Here is an 18,457-nt window from a genome sequence, read left to right as displayed (position 1 = left end):
GCTCTCCTTGGCGACATAATCTAACTGGAATCAGCTATCGATTTCCAATTCTAACTATAAATAGGGAAAGTCTCCAGTGACGTACAGATGTTTAAAAAAATGTTAAAACACAGCAGCAAAACCCCCCGTGGAGAGTGCAAATTCATCAGGGTTGGATGATCGTCTGACTGGTATTAAGGTAGTCAGAGGGTACTGGTGGTGGGGATGGGCCAGCTTTCAGTAATTAACTGAACACAGAAACAAAATGTTTTAACAAGCAGAAGGTGCAGAGAATGCAGAGCAAAAGAAACACAGGACATTTACTGAGGATATTTAAGCAAGGCAATTGCTTCAGACTTGTATTAAGGTAAAAACAACTATTAGTTAGCTACAGAACAGACTGGTTTAGGATTATTTCCAGAATTATAGTGAAGCATTTTTAACAAAGCACTTTTGAGGTGATAGTCACATGTTTCAGATCTCGTATCAACTGGCTGGATTTAAAAAAAACCTTTTCTCCCATGTGGATTTATCAGTTTAGTTTGAAGGATTGGAGCAGATACAATCAGTTTGAGGGCATATATTTCTCAGTAGCTTGTTCATTCAGAAATATGAGAACATGTTTATCAGACATCAGGCTGAGCAAAAATTAATATATTCCAACGGCACCTGTTATCTCAGTTTGTCAGCACCATTGCTCAATGCATTAACAATTGGTATTACCCTACATTCAATTCCAGCAAGAATTTAGTTGACTAAAAATCAGGTGAGCTGCTTAAGAGCTGTTTCCCCTGTTGGGTGCAGACATTAGTTGTCGTAACTTGCATCATTCATATTAATACATTGAATTGTGGAACTCTAAAATCTTTGGTTTATCTGAAGGTTCTCAAGGGTTGTAAGAAATACGAGTATATTTCAATCAGGAGTAAATTTCAATGCAAGAAACCGATTGCAGCCTTTAGTAAAAGTTAGAGATTACACTAACCCGGTAGGGGTGTCTTCATTATTTTTGTGCATCAGTACAAAATAAATCCACAGTGAAAGTTCAGTTTGTACATGTTAATCTAATGGTGTGACATTCCTGACTTTTGGACATCTTCCTTGATCAGTAGTATCAATTAATGCAATTATCAAATCATTGTTAAACCTTAGTAAATTTCCCTGACACAGTGTATAAAAGGATTCAGTCTTTACAACACTACTTATGGAAAACACTTTTCACAATAAACTCCAAGACAAAATTCCTTGGCAAAGACTATCATTCCCCCCTTCATTCAACATATTCACCTCACTGATTTTTTTTAGGGTCTTACATTGTTCAGGAGTCTCAAATATGATGCAAAAAACAAAATGCTGGAGGAACTCAGTGGGTCAAAGAGCATCATCCAGTTTTGATGCAGCCTCTCAACCCAAAACATCGGCTACCACTCTGCCTCCACAGATGCTGCCTGACCCGCTGAGTTTCTCCAGCAGTTTGTTTCTTGCTCCAGATTCCGACATCTGCAGTCTCTTGTGTCTCTATCTCAAATATGATGTATGGTTAAATATTATCTGAGACTTCACAAGTAGGATTGGACTATGAATCAAAGTTCTATTTTAACCTAACTACAGAACTTCTCTAAACAGGGCAGCAGCAAACTCCATCTCACAGACCTGGCAAATGTAATACCCACTGAGTGGTGTGTAATAATGAAGCACTGGGAACGCAGTAAGAAACAGGTTTTATTGAAAATACTATGTTTAAAATCAGCCAAAAGGTATCAATATAACTAGAAATTACTTTCTTATAATACAGAGCAATGGAAAGCACAGTGGTTTACAAATCACAGAAATAAGGCAATCCACATCTTTAAACAGAAGCCTACAATAGCAAATTAACATAACATTGTGCGGCGTGGTGTTCGAGAGTCAGCAATTAGGTGGGAAGCAAGCTTGAGAGCAAGAGTCCATAGCAGACAATGGACAAGATTGAGATTAGTTTACTGATTTATTTTTCTGGAGAGAGTTAAGAAAAATGGGAAAGGAAACATATATTAGGCATTTAGGACTGAATAAGAGAGTGTAACAGCCGACAGTCAAAAACAAGAAGGCATTGCAAGTTCAAGTAAGTTCATCAGATCATTGGTTGCCAACCATAAATGACACATCTTTAGACTCTCCTGCAAGCAACTGAGCACTTGACCTCATAAACCCCTTCCATACTGACCAATGAAACAGTCCTCTGAAGTGTAGCAGTGCTTGTCTTTTTGAAATTGCTAGGTGTTTAAAATTTGGGGAAAGTTGCAGATCAAAAGCAGCATTAATCTACAAAGATGCACATGCACACACTCAAGAATACTGCTCAAGAGTGATCAGTAAAGGATTAAGTTGTTGGGTGTAAGTTGTTGCAAAGCCAGACCACCAATAGTGTTATCTCATCACAATCCACTGAGGACATGTTGTGTGCAAGTGAATACACTCCGGCAGAAGTGGTGGAAGAGAGAATGTTTTTCAGGGTCACGTTACCCTGCAACTTGTGGATGAGTGGGGTATGCATGGCAAGATTATGGGATTCAGGGCGAGTTGCTAAAATGAACACTGGTTACTCCTCTTGAATAACATTCTACTGGAAATGCACAAGAGAATTGTCACAGACCCTGATGTAACTTCAAACACTGCACACCATCTGCAGCGTTAAAACAGAACAAAACAATCCACACATATTGACCAAAACAGCAAAAAGTGGCTACAAAGGTAGTATATTTACATTAATTTACAACCTGCAGGCAAGTGAATTTCAGTATGGAAACAGCTCACACTCAGTTGGATACAGGGACAGGAGAGGAGATGTATTCAATACACTCCACAACTATACTGCTGTGGGGGAATCAAGGTTGTTCCTAAATTCTGTACTACGGTTGTGTTACTTTAAGGATCATCTGCTCACCCTAAGGATGTCTTCACTGACCATGATGTTGAGTGAACAAAAGGCATTCAGGAAAAATAGAACTCAAATGTTCTAACATGCAAGTTGCCATTCACTTCCAACAATGCAAAAATTATCCAGTAAGAATTGGCTGACAAGCTTGTCCTCTTTCAGAGCTTATTTAACCAGACTAGTAACTTGCAGTTGTCTATAGACTAGTCATATACAGCATTTAATACTGGCAAATGAACGATATGTACAGGTTTGATGATAGGTGACACTATGCATTTAATGCAATTTATGACTACTCTTCTAGTATATTTACAAATAATTCAAAAGTCAGCTAAGTCTAATTGCTGGTTTAAACAAGGCAGAGCAAAATACCTGTATGAAATTTAGAAAATAGAATTATTTTCTGACATTCATAAAGTGACAAGAGGACACATTTTTAGCAGTTACAAAGAACTTTTAAAAACATATCATAGGATAATTCAGAGTGGCAAACACAAGTGTTTTACCAAGTAATGTAGCGCAGTCAAATAGATGAGATTCTAGGCATGGTTCTGCACTCAGCATCTTACTTGGACAGGAGGGAGATGAGGCAATCACCTTTTTCCTCATGAAATTATCATGTAGCATGAGGAATCTGCTGTGTGCTATTTAAATAAAACATAACAATATTGAATATACAAATTCTCCTTACAAATCAACAATTTTAAAAATGTTTTGGCCACAGACTGATCTGTGACCCATTCAGTGTCAGCACTGAAGAGAAACTTGGGGTTTTCTTAGCAAATCAAAACAATGTGTTGTCTCAGATAATGAAGCTAAAACATCAAGCTAAATTAAATCTTATCCCCAAGAAAAAGCTTAATCAGCTTGAAATGTTCAAGTGACATCTGTAACCAATCAGTTCATGAAGTGTCATTTAATCTACATCAATATACGAAGTGACTCTGATGGCAGATTCTCAAATATCAATAGTTCTCCAACAATTCAAGATAAGAAATTATATATCACAGTTTATAACTCAGAACAATAGCCAATAACTTTAGATAGACTTACTGCAGATTTAGTTCAGGAGCTATCATTTTCCATTCTGCAGAGTTCAAGAGGCCACTGACAGCCCACAATGGATACAGGAGAACTGCCAGCCATTCATTTCAACACATGCATTAGCCTTCAGATCAACTTGGGTTAAATGGGGACCAGCTGATAAATGAATTTGATTCTGGGAAACCCAATATGCATTCCAAAATAAAAATGGAGCGGTGAATACAATACAGTGTGTATGAATGCAAACGCAACCTGTAATCCCAAGCAAAACAAGAGAAAGATTTGGTTGTTCTACAGAACATAATGAAGACTATGTTGACATACTTCTTTTCTCAGGACTAGCAGAACCTCTCAGAATGCAGCAATGAAAAAGGGCAGAAGGTATTACAACTCTGAATATTTTGTGGCTGACGTGACTGAAATGAGCAATCACATAACTAAAACTGGGGAGAGATACTGTCCAAGGGACCTGACACCTCATTGACTCTTGCCCAAGAAACACAAGTTATCCTAGTAAATGTATTCGCACTACAAAAGAGTTGTCAACAATTAGGGCCAATGAACAGGAAAATGAGTTTTGGATTCTGTTGTTTCATCATGGTGTAAAACACCAAGTGTCTCCTAAATCAAACATTATTAACAGCTTCACTGGCACCAGTTAATGCAACCTTTAAGTGCTTTACTTGAAATGATTAAAATAATTAATCCAATCTCATTCGTGAAGAGAAAAACAGTTATTCACAATCAGTGTTGCAAAGTAATAATTCCATCGACTGGGATCAGTGACTTTTATATCCATCCCAGCCCATGACCAAAATTCATAAGCAAATTCGCCTTCCAAAACAGACATTCCAACCCTTAGCAAAAGTGAGTAGGTCAAAGGAAGGTGAAGTGTGTAACATATCAGTCAAACAGATGATGCTTTGAGAAAAGACATTTCAAGTCACGTTATCTGTGACACAGATCGCTGGGGAATACATGTTGAGGTAACGATTTTCAGGATTATGTTGATAAAATGAAATCTGGTTGTTTCTTCGATCAGAATCCAGTACCAATTGTATTGCAAGAGGAACTGCACAGGCTGGACACCACTGTCCACAGAATGCACAGCTTAGGACGCTGGACTGCTATACCCCTCGAGCACCATCACCTTTCATACGTGCTTGTGTTCTTTGCCTTTCACCCCTCTCACTGACCATCTGCATTTTCAATTTCAAAACAAAAATCATTGCCTTTGGTTGGCAACTGCTGAATATATGGATGGTGTTACAAAACTGATTTGGCTTGATTGTTAATAACCTCTGCAATGTGGCTTGTTAATGTTTAAGCATGCAATAACCGGGGCCAGTTTCCCAGCTCAAAGTGCAAGCATGTCTTGACATGTCCATTTTCCCATTGCAGCTCTCCAAATTACAGCTTTAAGGCAAACACTTGGAATGACACACAGCCCATCACAGTGAAAACACTTCTGCTGCATTGGGGGCAAAGGCTGAGCATTCATTTTTAAAGCAGGGTAAGTAAAAAGTTAAGACGTACCTGAGGTAGTTAGGGCTCCTGCTATATTTACAAAGCTTAAAAACTACATTCAACAAATTTCTTAGGAAGTGGACTCCAAGAACAGTTCTGGTACATTGCTCAGTCCTTTGACACATTTAAAAATAGTACCCGGTAAAATAGTGCTATTTAGAAGAAAGAAAATCATGCGGTGAAAGTTTAGCTTTGTTTTTTTTACACACACTATAGCACAATTGTTATAAGTTCAAAAACATTAATGCGACTTCATTAGAATTTTGACAACAGCTCACCCCCAGTTAGTGAACATTTAATTAACAATGAAGGGTGGGGAACACATTTGGAAACTCTCTTTCAATTACAGATCTGTAGAAGCCAGTAACATTTAATGACTTTTTGACATGGGTCAATGGGAAGGAAATTGTGAAATAACCAAGTTATTTAAAACGGGAGAGAAAGCCCTCGAGCACCTGCGCTCTTCCGTCTTTGTTTTAGATTTACATCGTCCTTACTGGAAGGATTTTGAGTAGCTTCTGACTTCTTTTCTCACCATCCAAGGCAGCACGTATCAGACAAAAGTTAAGGGTTTACCATACCTTTGCCTGGATGAATTATTTGCATGACAAAGAGTTCTTTAGGATCCTAACCCCTTTGTTCGTGAGGAGGATGGGGGGAAAGAGAGGGGAGAGCTGTATTAATAACTCATTGGTGGATTCATCCACTCCCTAGATATAAAATCGATTGATTTTGTGCAAAATCAGAATTTACTTCCAATATCCAGTGGCTCTTTTAAAAAGTCTTAGGAGCCAGACTGAGTTTTGCCTTTCATGGTAACAGTTTGAACACCATGCCATAAAACTGACAGTTAAGGTTCTTTGCAACATTGAAAGCCCCGTAGTTGTAAGGCTGGGTAATTCCAGCTGGCACTAATCAGAAATTAGGCCAAGTGACTTGAATTTACTCCCTCCTGTCACTGAGTCTTCACTGAAGAGGCGAGAGAAAATACGGTTCAAATAGCGACGTCATCCTGATCAGAGGGACTGAATGCTGCTGCTCTGAGAATATCGAGAGCATGGACCAGGATGAGGGTTCCGGTCAAGTGTTTCCAGCGCTTTGTAATGGGATGCTTCATTTTATCCAGCCCCATGTGCAGTTCTTGAATCACGTCTCTGTAGCTGTCTCCGATTTGTGCACTCCAGGTCAGCAGGAAGTCATAGGCTGGTTTCCACATGGCCTGGAAGGATGCAAACCAATTAGAGCCACTACTTTTTAAGATAGCACTCATTTTGGGCTTTTAAAGCATTACAGTCCCTCGAGTAGCAAGGGATATTTCCATTCAGTTGTCTTTACAACATCCTCACTTTCCATTGGCTGCTTAGAAGCTCCATAGAGAAAGATGCAACCAGAATGACATATGAATTGATTTAGTGTTTTGTTTTGATCGGATCATTGGGCAATGAGTTTGAGAGATAACCAAGCTATTTAAAAATGGTGAAAGAAAAAATCTCCTGCACTCCCCTATTCAGAAAGCGATGGATTTTTACAGAGGTACAGCAAGTTTGGATACCACATGGGCTACTCCTGCTCCTTGAATATCAATTAGAGCAAGTTCCTTGAGATCAGAAAGATAATTACAATTAAAACAAAAATTAGTTAGGATTAGTCACATTAACTCATTGTAACATTTCCTCAGGTATACTCAATGCATTGCTGTTCCCAACAGCAAAATACCCACAACCTTAAATCCACACCAAAGTTGCCTAATATTACACTGACCTTTTAGAAGTTCAATCCTGTGCTTGATTCAGGTGTAGATACAATTATAGTCAAAATAACCACCTTAACTTGTTTCTGGGACCTTGCTAGGTGTAACAATGCTGTTACATGTCTACACAATAATATTTAATTGTTTAGGGATTATTTCAGGACACACTGTGAAGTCTGACAAGTTCCCACCCCTTTGATTAGCAGGCCTGTTTATCAGTGACAAGATGGGAGCTGGGAGGGAAGGCAAAACAGAAGTCACTTACAAACTTTGGCTAACATTAAGCAAGTTGTTATTTACAAGTCAAGTCACCCTGTGATGAATGGTATGACAGAAATACCAGCTTGTTTCATGCTGTGCCTGAGACATCGGCTTTGGGCTAAGAGGAGGGCATATAATCAGTTCAGCAACAAAGAACCATCTGTAGTAGGCCTCGTACAAGTTCAATCATTCAACAGCTGACCAGGATTAGTAAGTGACTCTTTGATTGTTATTGTTGAAGGTCAAACACAGCTATATCAGAAAGAGCAGCAGACTGAGCCCATTAAACAGGGCAAGTCAAAATTTTAGCCAGCATGAAATCCACTGTCTTTGGGAAAAAGTACACATCACATCACTTGTGTGCAACGTTTACAATTCTTCTCCTTTAGCTTCTGTCACACGAACACATTCAAACACCCTGTCCCTACGGAAGGCAAGCTGTGTGATCTACCTCCCTTCATATCTGGATAAAATTAGAGAGGAAGTGATGTGGATTAGTGACAGTTCAGTGCAGCTTTCAACACTTGGCTGAAACCAGAAAGCTTAGCTGGTAGTGTAGGGAGAGAGAACGGAGGAGGGCAAGAAAGTGTCTGAAGTGGACCAATAAGCTCAGGGATAATTAACGATGGGCAACAGATGTCTCAGTTTCAATCGAGGTCAGATCCCACAGCTGGGAAGCAGGTGTTGGAGCAGTTGAACAACCTCAGGACACTGCAGCACAGGAGTGTGTGGATCCAGTGGTGTATGGTATAGAGCTGAGGAAGGGGTGTCCCAGGCCAGCAGGAGCACTCTTGCCGACTCCACAGAAATGATGTACATGTGGGAATCTGTTAACACTTGAACCACATGTAGCATTCTACATTTACAATCAGAGTCCTTGGACGCTATCCTACATTTTAAAAATCACTCCAGGAAACACTCCCAAGAACACAGCCATGATGGACTGGTGAGGCAGTAGCCCAACACTTTCACAATGAAAACAAGCAATATAAGTCAAACACTGCAGTTGGAAAGTGAACTTTAGGATTTTTCGAGAGATGCCAAATATCACCTACCGGATGGGAGACTCATGAATTAGCAGAAGACTTGTGCATTGACATGCCAGCATATGCATTCTGAAGTTCAACTCATGCATTTTCAGGCTGGCAGATGCTGACAGACTGACTGGACAATGCTGATAGAGCACAATTTTTGAAGGTGCAGCTGTGATTGGCCAGTGGATGGCCAGCATATCCAGGGCTTTTGAAGATTGGAAAAACTGGGAAACAATTTCTTGAGACTTTCTTCAAGAGATCTGATAAACTTCCTTTAGTAAGACAAGCTAAAATAAGATAAGCTATCTTTATTAGTCACATGTACATTGGAACACAGTGAAATGCATCTTTTGCGTAGTGTTCTGGGGACAGCCTGCAAGTGTCGCCACACTTCCGGCGCCAACATAGTGTGCCCACAACTTCCTTATCCGTACTTCTTTGGAATGTGGGAGGAAACTGGAGCACCCGGAGGAAACCCACGCAGACACGGGGAGAACGTATAAACTCCTTATAGACAGTGGCCAGAATTGAACCCGGGTCGCTGGTGCTGTAAAGCATTATGCTAACCACTAGACTACCATGCTTATTGATGGACTTGAAGATACAAGCAAATATTTGGGATCAGGTCAAGGATCAGCCACAATCTCATTGAGTGAGAAGCAGGAAGGGTAAATCACCTGGTCCCCCACCCCTACAATTGGTGAGACCAAACGCAGACTAGGTGACCATAATCGCAGAACACTTGTGCTCTGTCCGTAACCGCGATCTGCATCTCCCCATTGCCAGTCACAACTCCCCCTCCCACACTATCACTGATACATCAGTCCTTAGCCTCCTCCATTGCCAGGAGGATTCCAAGCCCAAACTAGAGGAACAGCACCTCATTTTCCATCTTGGAACCTTGCAGCCTAACCTTGTAGTCCTGGTAAGTTTGATTTTGATAAGATTCCTTGACAACTTTTTGTGCTGTTGTCAATTAAACTTGCTCAAAGCGACTTTTCATAAGCTGTAAACAGAAATGTACACGGGTTTCTTTTTGAAATTTGTATCTGTTATAAGTTTTGATCTCTTTTTGGCAGATTGGTGGGGGAGGGAAGGGAAATTTGATATTCCCAGCTCTTTAGTGCCTTGTGGTTGGCTGTCGCACTGAATATAAATGAGCGAACTATACTTTGTCCATAAACATCACTTGTGATATGTACACAGATAGGCAGCACAGTCAATTTATCTGGAATACAATCTGAGGAATTTGGCAGTAACAATTTTTCTCCTCTTGGAGTTTAGAAAGGAACTCCTTTGCAGTGAGTTATTAAATGTCAATTTTTGATAGCTTGTAGAGAAGAGGACATTGTTATGATGCTGTTCTATTTCCATCAAAATCTTTGTAGAATTATTCTAGAGTATCCATCTGATGTAGAATACACATTTCAACCAGATAAAACTATCTAATCTTCAGATATTTTTAAAGAATCTGAAGAAACTTGCTTATTTTCCACAAAGCATTTAGTTTTAAGCTGAGTTAATTTAATGAAAACGCTAAGTTGACTGGGAAACAAGCAATATGCCCACATGATTGATTAAATTTTTTGGTTAAAAATTAATGGGATGATAACATTTTCTGTTGAGCACACGGTAGTTTAATGTAAACATGGTCTGATTTTTCAAACATGTTGATACATAATGTGTTGAAATCATGACCAAACTGAGTGTCAGCTGATGTGCATATTCAGACCACAGTGTCAGCTGCTCAGATCTAGCATGTTCAGGTTCTGAAAGGGACAGAGCAACTGGACTTGTAATGAAAATAATAAATTAAACAAAAGTGGCCACATGGTATTATAGCAAAGCACATAAAAACAAATCAAACACTAAATATGGAATACAAGAACTGCATCATGTCTTATCAGCTTCAAATTCAAGTTCACTTTATTTGGATTGTTGGTTATGTTGTTTGGCAAGTTTTATTTTAATTACTTAATTTTAATTAATTTTAGTGTCTAACTTTAGCTTGTGGTATTAGAGCAGTGATACGTAAACCAAATAATATTTGTACTTTAAAATGTTTTTCAAATGGATGATCACTGTGATAAAGTGAGATGGAAAATAACTTTTGTTATATTGACAGAAGTTTTTTTTTGTTAGGTCTTTGTAAAAGGTTATTTTATTTTAAATATTTCTTTTGATCTCCAAATATCCACATTTTTGTCACTTGAAACACTCAGAAGACCAGACAACATCTGTGCAGAGAGAAACAGCCAATGCTGTCATGAACATGTTGTAGCTTTTGCTCAAACCCACAAATAATTGCTTTTGTTAATATTTACTGGTCTGCATTGTACACAGAATTCTTGTGCTCTAGACTGTGTATAAATTAGGACATTTATATTTACCAGTGTTTGCAGTGCACATCATAAAACAATTAAGTGCAGATTGCATTAAAAAAAGGATGATTGAATGTCATCATGAACTAAGCGGTTCCTGTCTTAGGCAATAACACACCAACTGGCAGGTCTCACTGGCTGAGACTCTCTCTTTGGGCTGTAAATCTCACTCCTGGGGCCCACCTCTTGACATCTGTTTCTCTAAAATCTACGCTTGGATAATCTTTGACATGGAAGTACTATATCAAAAGTGATAACCCCTGCTAAATTAGGGGACTTGTTTAAATTAGACAGAAAAAAATTTAAGATGATCAACAGTTTAGCATACTGGAGAGAAATTATAACCTTCTCAGAATTACTAAAACAAATTGGGGGAAAAAAATTGGCAATTTAATAATTTGAAAAAAAAACAATAAAATTAAGTGTTCATCAGAAAAACAAAGCATGAGGTTGGAAGATTTGAAGAAAAATATACAGAGTGGACAAAATGCACTCACAGGGAACAGACACAAAACTCAAAGTGACTCTTTAAAAGTGGGTGGATCAATGCTGTGCTACATAATCTAGATAATGTGAGTACTGGGTGCTCTAAAACTGCCAGGCTGAATAATCTCACCTCAGTTTCAACAACTCCATTCTTGTCCCTATGGGGAGCTTCGTAAGCATCCATCTGTTGCTTGGAAACTCTGGCCAGTTTCTCAGCTAGCTCTCTCCATCTTGAGGCCACCTCGACAGCCGTGGTGAGCAATACAAAATCCTGAATGAGCCTGGCAACCAGACCCTGGCAGTCCAGCTTCAACAAGGCCTGGAAACAAAAAGAAGAATTCATAAACCCTCAGTGAGATACAGACAGATGAAATTGCCTGGGAGGTAAACACCAGTTGGTTCCTTCAGCCTACCATGCTCAAAGAACAGAGAATCATCACTTAAACACTTTGTCCCACCCTACCTTCGATCTCTTGGGAAAGACATGAGGGAAAAAAAATACTCAGCCCATAAATTAGGACTTGCAATTAGGCAGTGCCTTCCATAACCTCCAGGAGTCCCAAAGGACCTGACAGCCAATAGAGAACCTTCTGAGATGTGGCCACCTGTAATGCGGTGAATGTGGCAGGTCCTGCAAACAGCAATGTGAGGGAATGAATAACAAACCTGCTTTGTCGAAGTTGTTTGAGAAAGTGTTGAAAGTAATAGGAATAACACCCTTGCTCATCTTCAAAACAGCAGCACGGACTTTTGTATGGTCACTTCAGAGAGCAGACCAGGCCACAGTTTAACACTTCCTCACTGGTGGAAGCTCTGGCAGTGCAGCACTTGGTGATTGCTGCACTGTACTGTCAGTGTAGATTTTAGTCTTTGGTCTCTGGAGTGGGAATGAGGGATTAAGGGAATAACTACTCAGAGAAATTCCCATCCTACCTCCTCAGATGACTGAGGCAGATTTAATATCATATGACCCATGTTATTTATGGAAGAGCTTGTTACCTACAACTTGCAACCCTCTGCTCCACCTGCCTCTCAAAAGCAAATCTGAAGTCATCAGCCATCGTTTGTCAGCAATATATTAGGCTCTCAATTTTCTAAGAAACTAACCACCTAATATTTCCACGTTCATTTTGTCTAAACAAGCCCTCTGCTCCTTAATATCAAATGAGAATAACCTATCAACAGGAACATTGTCTAAACCTATAATTATTTAGTGGATCTATGTCAGGTCTCCTCAAAATCTATCCTGTCTGAAAACCCTTGAGCCAGCCTTTGAGTAGCTGAGGTTCCTTAAGCTAGGAATCATTCAGACAGCATGAATCCAGATCTTTTTTCCCCCCAATGTTTAACAAACACCAGGCAGAGAAGCTCAAGAGCTCCAGATGTAGTGAAATCAGCAATTGTTATCAATGGTCAATGACGATGTTAGTGTTCCATACATGTAACCCAATGCCTGCAAGCTACAGTTTCCCTGCACTAGAAGCCACCCCCATGACTTGTGCAATTAGATGTATTTCTCATTCAGTACTTACATTTAGTTGGCCTGGCTCGGCTAACAAAATATCTACTTTGAGGGACATCATTTTTCATTGCTTGAGCCATTCACATCTAATTCTTTTCAGAATCCTGCACATTCTCAGACTCTGAGTAGGTTTTGCAATCACCTATCAACATGCCATGTCCTCAGCACTTGCCCAATTTAACAATATCAATCATGGGCCTTGGACACGAAGCTGAACCACCTTGTTAGATGCAACTCTTTGGTAGTGGGATGGAAGCCAACTCCAAATCGAGCTTCAATAAAAACAATCTTCTATGGATTTTATGGCTTTCAACCAAGTATTAGTTGCTAATGTAAGAACAATGCTACTCCCTAAAGCGTTGCAAGATTTGAAGGTAAAGGAACAGCTCATGGCAGTACCAGTAATTACAATGAGGGAAGGTGAATGGAAAGAAAATGAAGTTGCAACACAAGAGTTTCACACACAACTGAGCAGCTCAGGAATGCAAAGGTTACTCACACCACCAGTGCAATTGAAGTAAATTGATTGAGCAATTCTAAGACTTAATGAGACTATTAATAAAGAATAGGTCTTTCCCAATCACCTGCTCTGGTGTTTTCCTTAGTGTCCATAGAATTGTAGAATAACATCGCACACATGGGGACACTGAGCCCACTGCATCTGTACCAGCAATCCACAGGAGTCCCACTTAACTGCCCGTTCCCTTTCAGTACTCAGTGATACACTTTTGACATCCCTGCATTTCACACCAAGTTTCAATTTATGGAATGGTTTTGAATCACAGAACCACCTCCTCTGCCAGTGTTCCAGATATCAACAATTCTCTGTGCAAAAAACTTTCCCCTCAAATCCCCTTTAGAACTCCATCCTCTTAGCTTAAACCTAGTTCCACTTATTTTTGGTACCAGTACCATGGGAGAGAGATTCTGACCATCTACCCTATGTCTCTTACAATTCCATATACTTGTGTCAGGTCACCCTTCAACCTTCATCGCTCCAGGGGAAACAAGCCCAGCTTCTCCTATCTTGAATCCAGGCAATATCCTGGTTCTACAACTAACATTTAAAATGGATAATTTAGTTATTGTTTGCAAGACCATCCAGGCACAAACTGGTTCCCATGCATCCTTATGTTATAAAAGAGACTACTCTGTACAATGTTTTTGGATGTCCTGGGCTTGTGAAAGATGCTATATTACAAGTTCTTTTCCTTTCACAGAGCAGAAAATCTGGGACTACGTGGAAATGCTTGAGACCAGGAAACTGAACATGCTTTGAAAGAAAGACACAAATTACTTGTAAAAATGGCCTTGAAGTGATAGCTGAATTAAGAAAGACTTCGTTGGTATTGAACATTTCATCCTCCTTCCACCACAGAAATGTACACTATTGGTTCTGTTTTTTTTAGTGTCCTTGAACCTTCTCCCTGTCACATCATGGGAGACTTGTGGTTCAGCTATCCCATTCCACACTGATCTACCCCATTCATACCACTTCCCCTTCAGAAAATAAATAAAGGTCGAAGATATAATCAAACACACAGAATATGCTTCTGTTTGTTCAGTGGGCAGCATGGTTTTCTCTTCCATGCATTCTCATTCGCAATCTACTGCAGAATGACAGGAAATGGCTGAACGATTACTAACAAAGCAAGGGCTGTGTTGCTCCATGCCCATTGTTTGTTGAGAAGTTGAGATTCTGCTCCTTCCCTTTCTCTCCACCAATGCTCACTGAGGCTTGAATGTGAGAAATAATCTCCTGGGGGCTGGTCCCACAAGGGATGCCACCACCTGTGGACCCACGACTCAGAATCAGCTGTTACATACAGTGTACAAAATAGGGAACATATCTTGCACCTCAAGTGTGTTACCAGGACAACAACCCTTTTGAAACAAAGAGTGACATTTTAAAGCATGGCATAGCAAAGTCCAACAACACCTAAAATAGCTCACATTCAATACTATGGGCAAGTGCTAATTGTAAACTCGAGAAAATTATCAATACCACTTCACCATTTGGAGTACTGATACATCCTATGTATCAGTATGTATTCTATTCTGCCATCTTACAGAGTGGAGTGGAGTCACAGGTAGACAGGGTGATGAAGGCGGCTTTTGGCACGCTGGCCTTCATCAGTCAGGGCACTGAGTATAGAAGCTGGGATGTTTTGTTGCAGTTGTACGAGACGTTGGTGAGGCCGCATTTGGAATATCGTGTTCAGTTTTTGTCATCCTGCTATAGGAAAGATGCCATTAAGCTTAAAGAGTGCAGAGATTTACCAGGATGTTGCCAAGAATCAAGGGATGGGATTATAGCGAGAGGTTGGACAGGCTAGGACTTTATTCCTTGGAGCATAGGAGAATGAGGGGTGGTCATATCGAGGTGTATAAAATCATGAGGAGCATAGATAGGGTGAACGCACACACTTTCTCCCCAGAGTTGAGGAATCAAGAACTGGAGGGCATAGATTTAGGGTGAGGGGAAAGATTTAATAGGAATCTAAGGGACAACATTCACCCACCCAGAGGGTGGTCCGTATATGGAATAAGCTGCCAGAAGTGGTTGAGGCAGGTACATTAACAACATTAACAAGGCACTTGGACAGATACACGGATAGGAAAAGGTTAGAGGGATATGGGCCAAACATGGGCAAATGGGACTAGCTTGGATGGACATCTTGGTCAGCATGGGCCGATGGGACCAGAAGGCCTGTTTCTGTGATGTATGGTTGTATGACTCTATGTGGAATCTACCTCCAAACTGTAGGGACCAAAGCAGGTAGGCAGTCCTAGGCAGAAATAGGATCATCTTTTGCACTGACTCGAACAAGTTGATTTCGAAAGACTATAATAGCGAAGCTTCAAAGATAACGAAAGCAAAGAACTTGATCTGGTACAGCTGCTTCGGGATTTGCAGTAGCACCCTACCCAGAGGTATATCCACCCAGAGGTCAATTTATCCTCTTAGCGAATCACGTTGCTTGTGGCAATGTTTGCAAGTCTGAGGAGTAAGCGTACTTTATACATCTTTGAACACAGCACGGTAAAGAATTGTTGGGCAGATATAGGTAGCTCACAGCAGTGTAAGAGTCAGTAATTAGTAGAATGATGCAGAATAACAAGGGAAATAAAAAATAGTAGGTGAAATTGTCACGAATAGAACAGACTGGAAAACCCTGAAAGGAGGAATCTCAGGTGACGGAAGACTAATCGCAAAAAGACGCAGTGTAATTCAAAGGAAGGGATAGTACATCCATGCAGAACAGATAGGCAAAAGGAGGAAGGTGCAAAACCAAACGATAACCTTGCCCAACTGTTTTTGAAAATCACAATCTGCAGACATTTTGCTGGGTGTTTTTGTTTCAGGCCAATGCTGATAATGCAACATGGCTCCGGTGTCCAACAACATCTGGTGAGACTTGCACACCCACAGTGCCGTTGTGTATGGAGAGAAGTCAAAATGCATCACACAATGAACATCTCAAATCTATCGAATGTTAAGTGAGTGAACAACCTTAGGTGGCAAACTCCTTGTGCACGGCAGCAGGGTGGAATTTGGAATATGCCTTGATGGTGCAAAATTAGTTTCTCTTTCATTACTTTAATGCTATTAGCAATCAGAGAGACTAATGGAACAGATAATCTTGGTGTAGGAGTTCTGAATCAGTATTATTTATGTTCAAGAGACATTGTGACATATAATAATTAAATTCTTTCCTTCATCATCATTTTGTATATGGCAGTTGTCACTATTATGCAACCGAATTCAGATGGAAGGTATTTCATGCTGAGGGACAAGTCCCAAGGTTTGCTCTGGAGCTGAAACTAGCTTCACTTCTGCATGGAATTTAAAATTAAAAGTTTATCAAAACTGGAGTTTGACAATATGTGCCAAAATTTCTGAAGAAAAACATCCCTAATACTGCAAGGGGTGAGGACAGGCAATCTAATTCAGGGAAGAGGAAAAGCAATCTAATTCAGCCATGATGGGATTCCCCTACCGGTAGGAGAGTAGTCATTTGACCTTTCAGATCAGCAAGAACCTTTATCTAATAGAATGAGACATTTAATGATTCCAGTGTCTTTAAACTGTCTGTGCCAGTCATCAGATCTGGCCTGATTATCAATCCAGTTGCAAACAGCAACTGTTGCACATTAGCTCTATTCACAACATGGAGATCATTGGTTCTTTGTGGGCAGCTTTTGAGGTCAGAATTCAGCATCATTACTTTGTCACCGACCACAAAATCTAGGCTAGGATTTTGGAACAGGGCTGCCAATTAAGTGTGATTAATGCAGCACTCTCTTGCCATGTTAAACATGTGTTAATTGCACCTGCCTGCTTTAATCATGCACTATCCATGGACTACATCTGACCCCTGTTGCAACCAGACCACCCAGTCTTGGACACCAGGGTTGTTATCAGTTCATACCACACATTGATGTAAACTACAAGGGTACCAGTCCTTATGCAGGCTCTTAACTTGAAACATCAAACACCCTAGGCCTTGACAAATACTGCCTCACCTGCTGAGTTCCTCCAGCAGTTTGTTCTTTACTCCAGATTCCAGCATTGGCAGTCTCCTGAGTCTACAAGGGTATCATGTTCCCCTCTCACTTACTACCACACTGGCTAATAATTTAGTGCTATTTCAAATATTTTCTGGCTCTGCAGCCAACAACTTCTCCCAACAACATGGTAACATGTGCTCAAACAGGTCTCCCTTTCCATATTAATCAACTCAACTTCCAGAGACAAACATTGTCTCTCACTCACTCTGCACTGACTTTGCCAAGCCTGTTGAGGGTTAGTTAGACTGAAGTCGACTGCTGAAAGATAAAACTCAGTCACCTTTTAATACTTTCAGTATCATTGAATTTTGTGACAAACTTCCCTTAAATTATATTTGAAGTTTTGTACCATCAACATCAGTACAAACAGCAGCTCAACACACCGCTTCCCCTGAGTTGTCAGGACAAGGTCAAAACTTCCAGGCTGCTTTTAATAGATTTAAGTGAATGAAGCAGCATTGCATTAAATATTTCCTTTCACAACATCCAAGATCACATACAGTTAAGCTGAATTTTACACTTGACAACTCAGTGGAAGAGAAACCGACTCAAATTCACAGGGAATAGACAAGGAATCCATTTTGGGCATTACAAAGTAAGGAGGATCTGTGTCCAAGACCAAGCACTTTCCTCCTTTTGCCTATCTGTCCTGGTGCCTTTATCTGCTGTAATGAGATGCTGAGGTCTCATTCCTCCCCTTCTCCACTTAATAGTTCAGATTGGAACTGGCGGGGAAGGGAGGCTTAAACTGGTTTGTCTCACCTTTCTTGGGTGCATCATCTTCTTGCATGTTTAACGCATCTTAACACACAGCTTTAAGAGTTCCACATTCACTTCACATTGATCTGCTGCATTTGCTTTCTCAGTGCTCAACTTGTGGCAGCCAGAAAGCAGCATCCAGAGCATGCATGTCATTATGCAAATCCATTTTCCTGAAAGCTGGAAAACGTGCAACTCCAGCCTCCCAGACAACCTCAACCCACT

At 40.2% G+C, this 18,457-nt stretch overlaps 1 protein-coding gene across 2 annotated transcripts in view; it reads right to left on the bottom strand.

Moving 5' to 3' along the window:
* Nucleotides 1–1,682: 1,682 nt before the first annotated feature.
* LOC127574238 (SH3 domain-binding protein 4-like) overlaps nt 1,683–18,457 on the bottom strand; it is a 60,779-nt gene continuing 44,004 nt past the window's right edge. Inside the window, exons 4-5 of one of the 2 annotated variants that reach the window (XM_052023070.1) lie at nt 11,510–11,698; nt 1,683–6,686 (exon numbers count right to left, since the gene is read on the bottom strand). In XM_052023070.1, coding sequence (XP_051879030.1) covers nt 6,462–6,686; nt 11,510–11,698 — 414 coding nt within the window. In that variant the 3' untranslated portion in view covers nt 1,683–6,461. The remainder of the gene's footprint in view (nt 6,687–11,509; nt 11,699–18,457) is intronic. The other variant, XM_052023077.1, reaches the window with a different exon arrangement.

Source organism: Pristis pectinata, chromosome 1 (genome assembly GCF_009764475.1).
Source record: "Pristis pectinata isolate sPriPec2 chromosome 1, sPriPec2.1.pri, whole genome shotgun sequence".
Taxonomy (NCBI): domain Eukaryota; kingdom Metazoa; phylum Chordata; class Chondrichthyes; order Rhinopristiformes; family Pristidae; genus Pristis; species Pristis pectinata.
The sequence above is the reverse complement of the archived record's forward strand: the minus strand, read 5'-3'. Positions and strand labels throughout refer to the sequence as shown.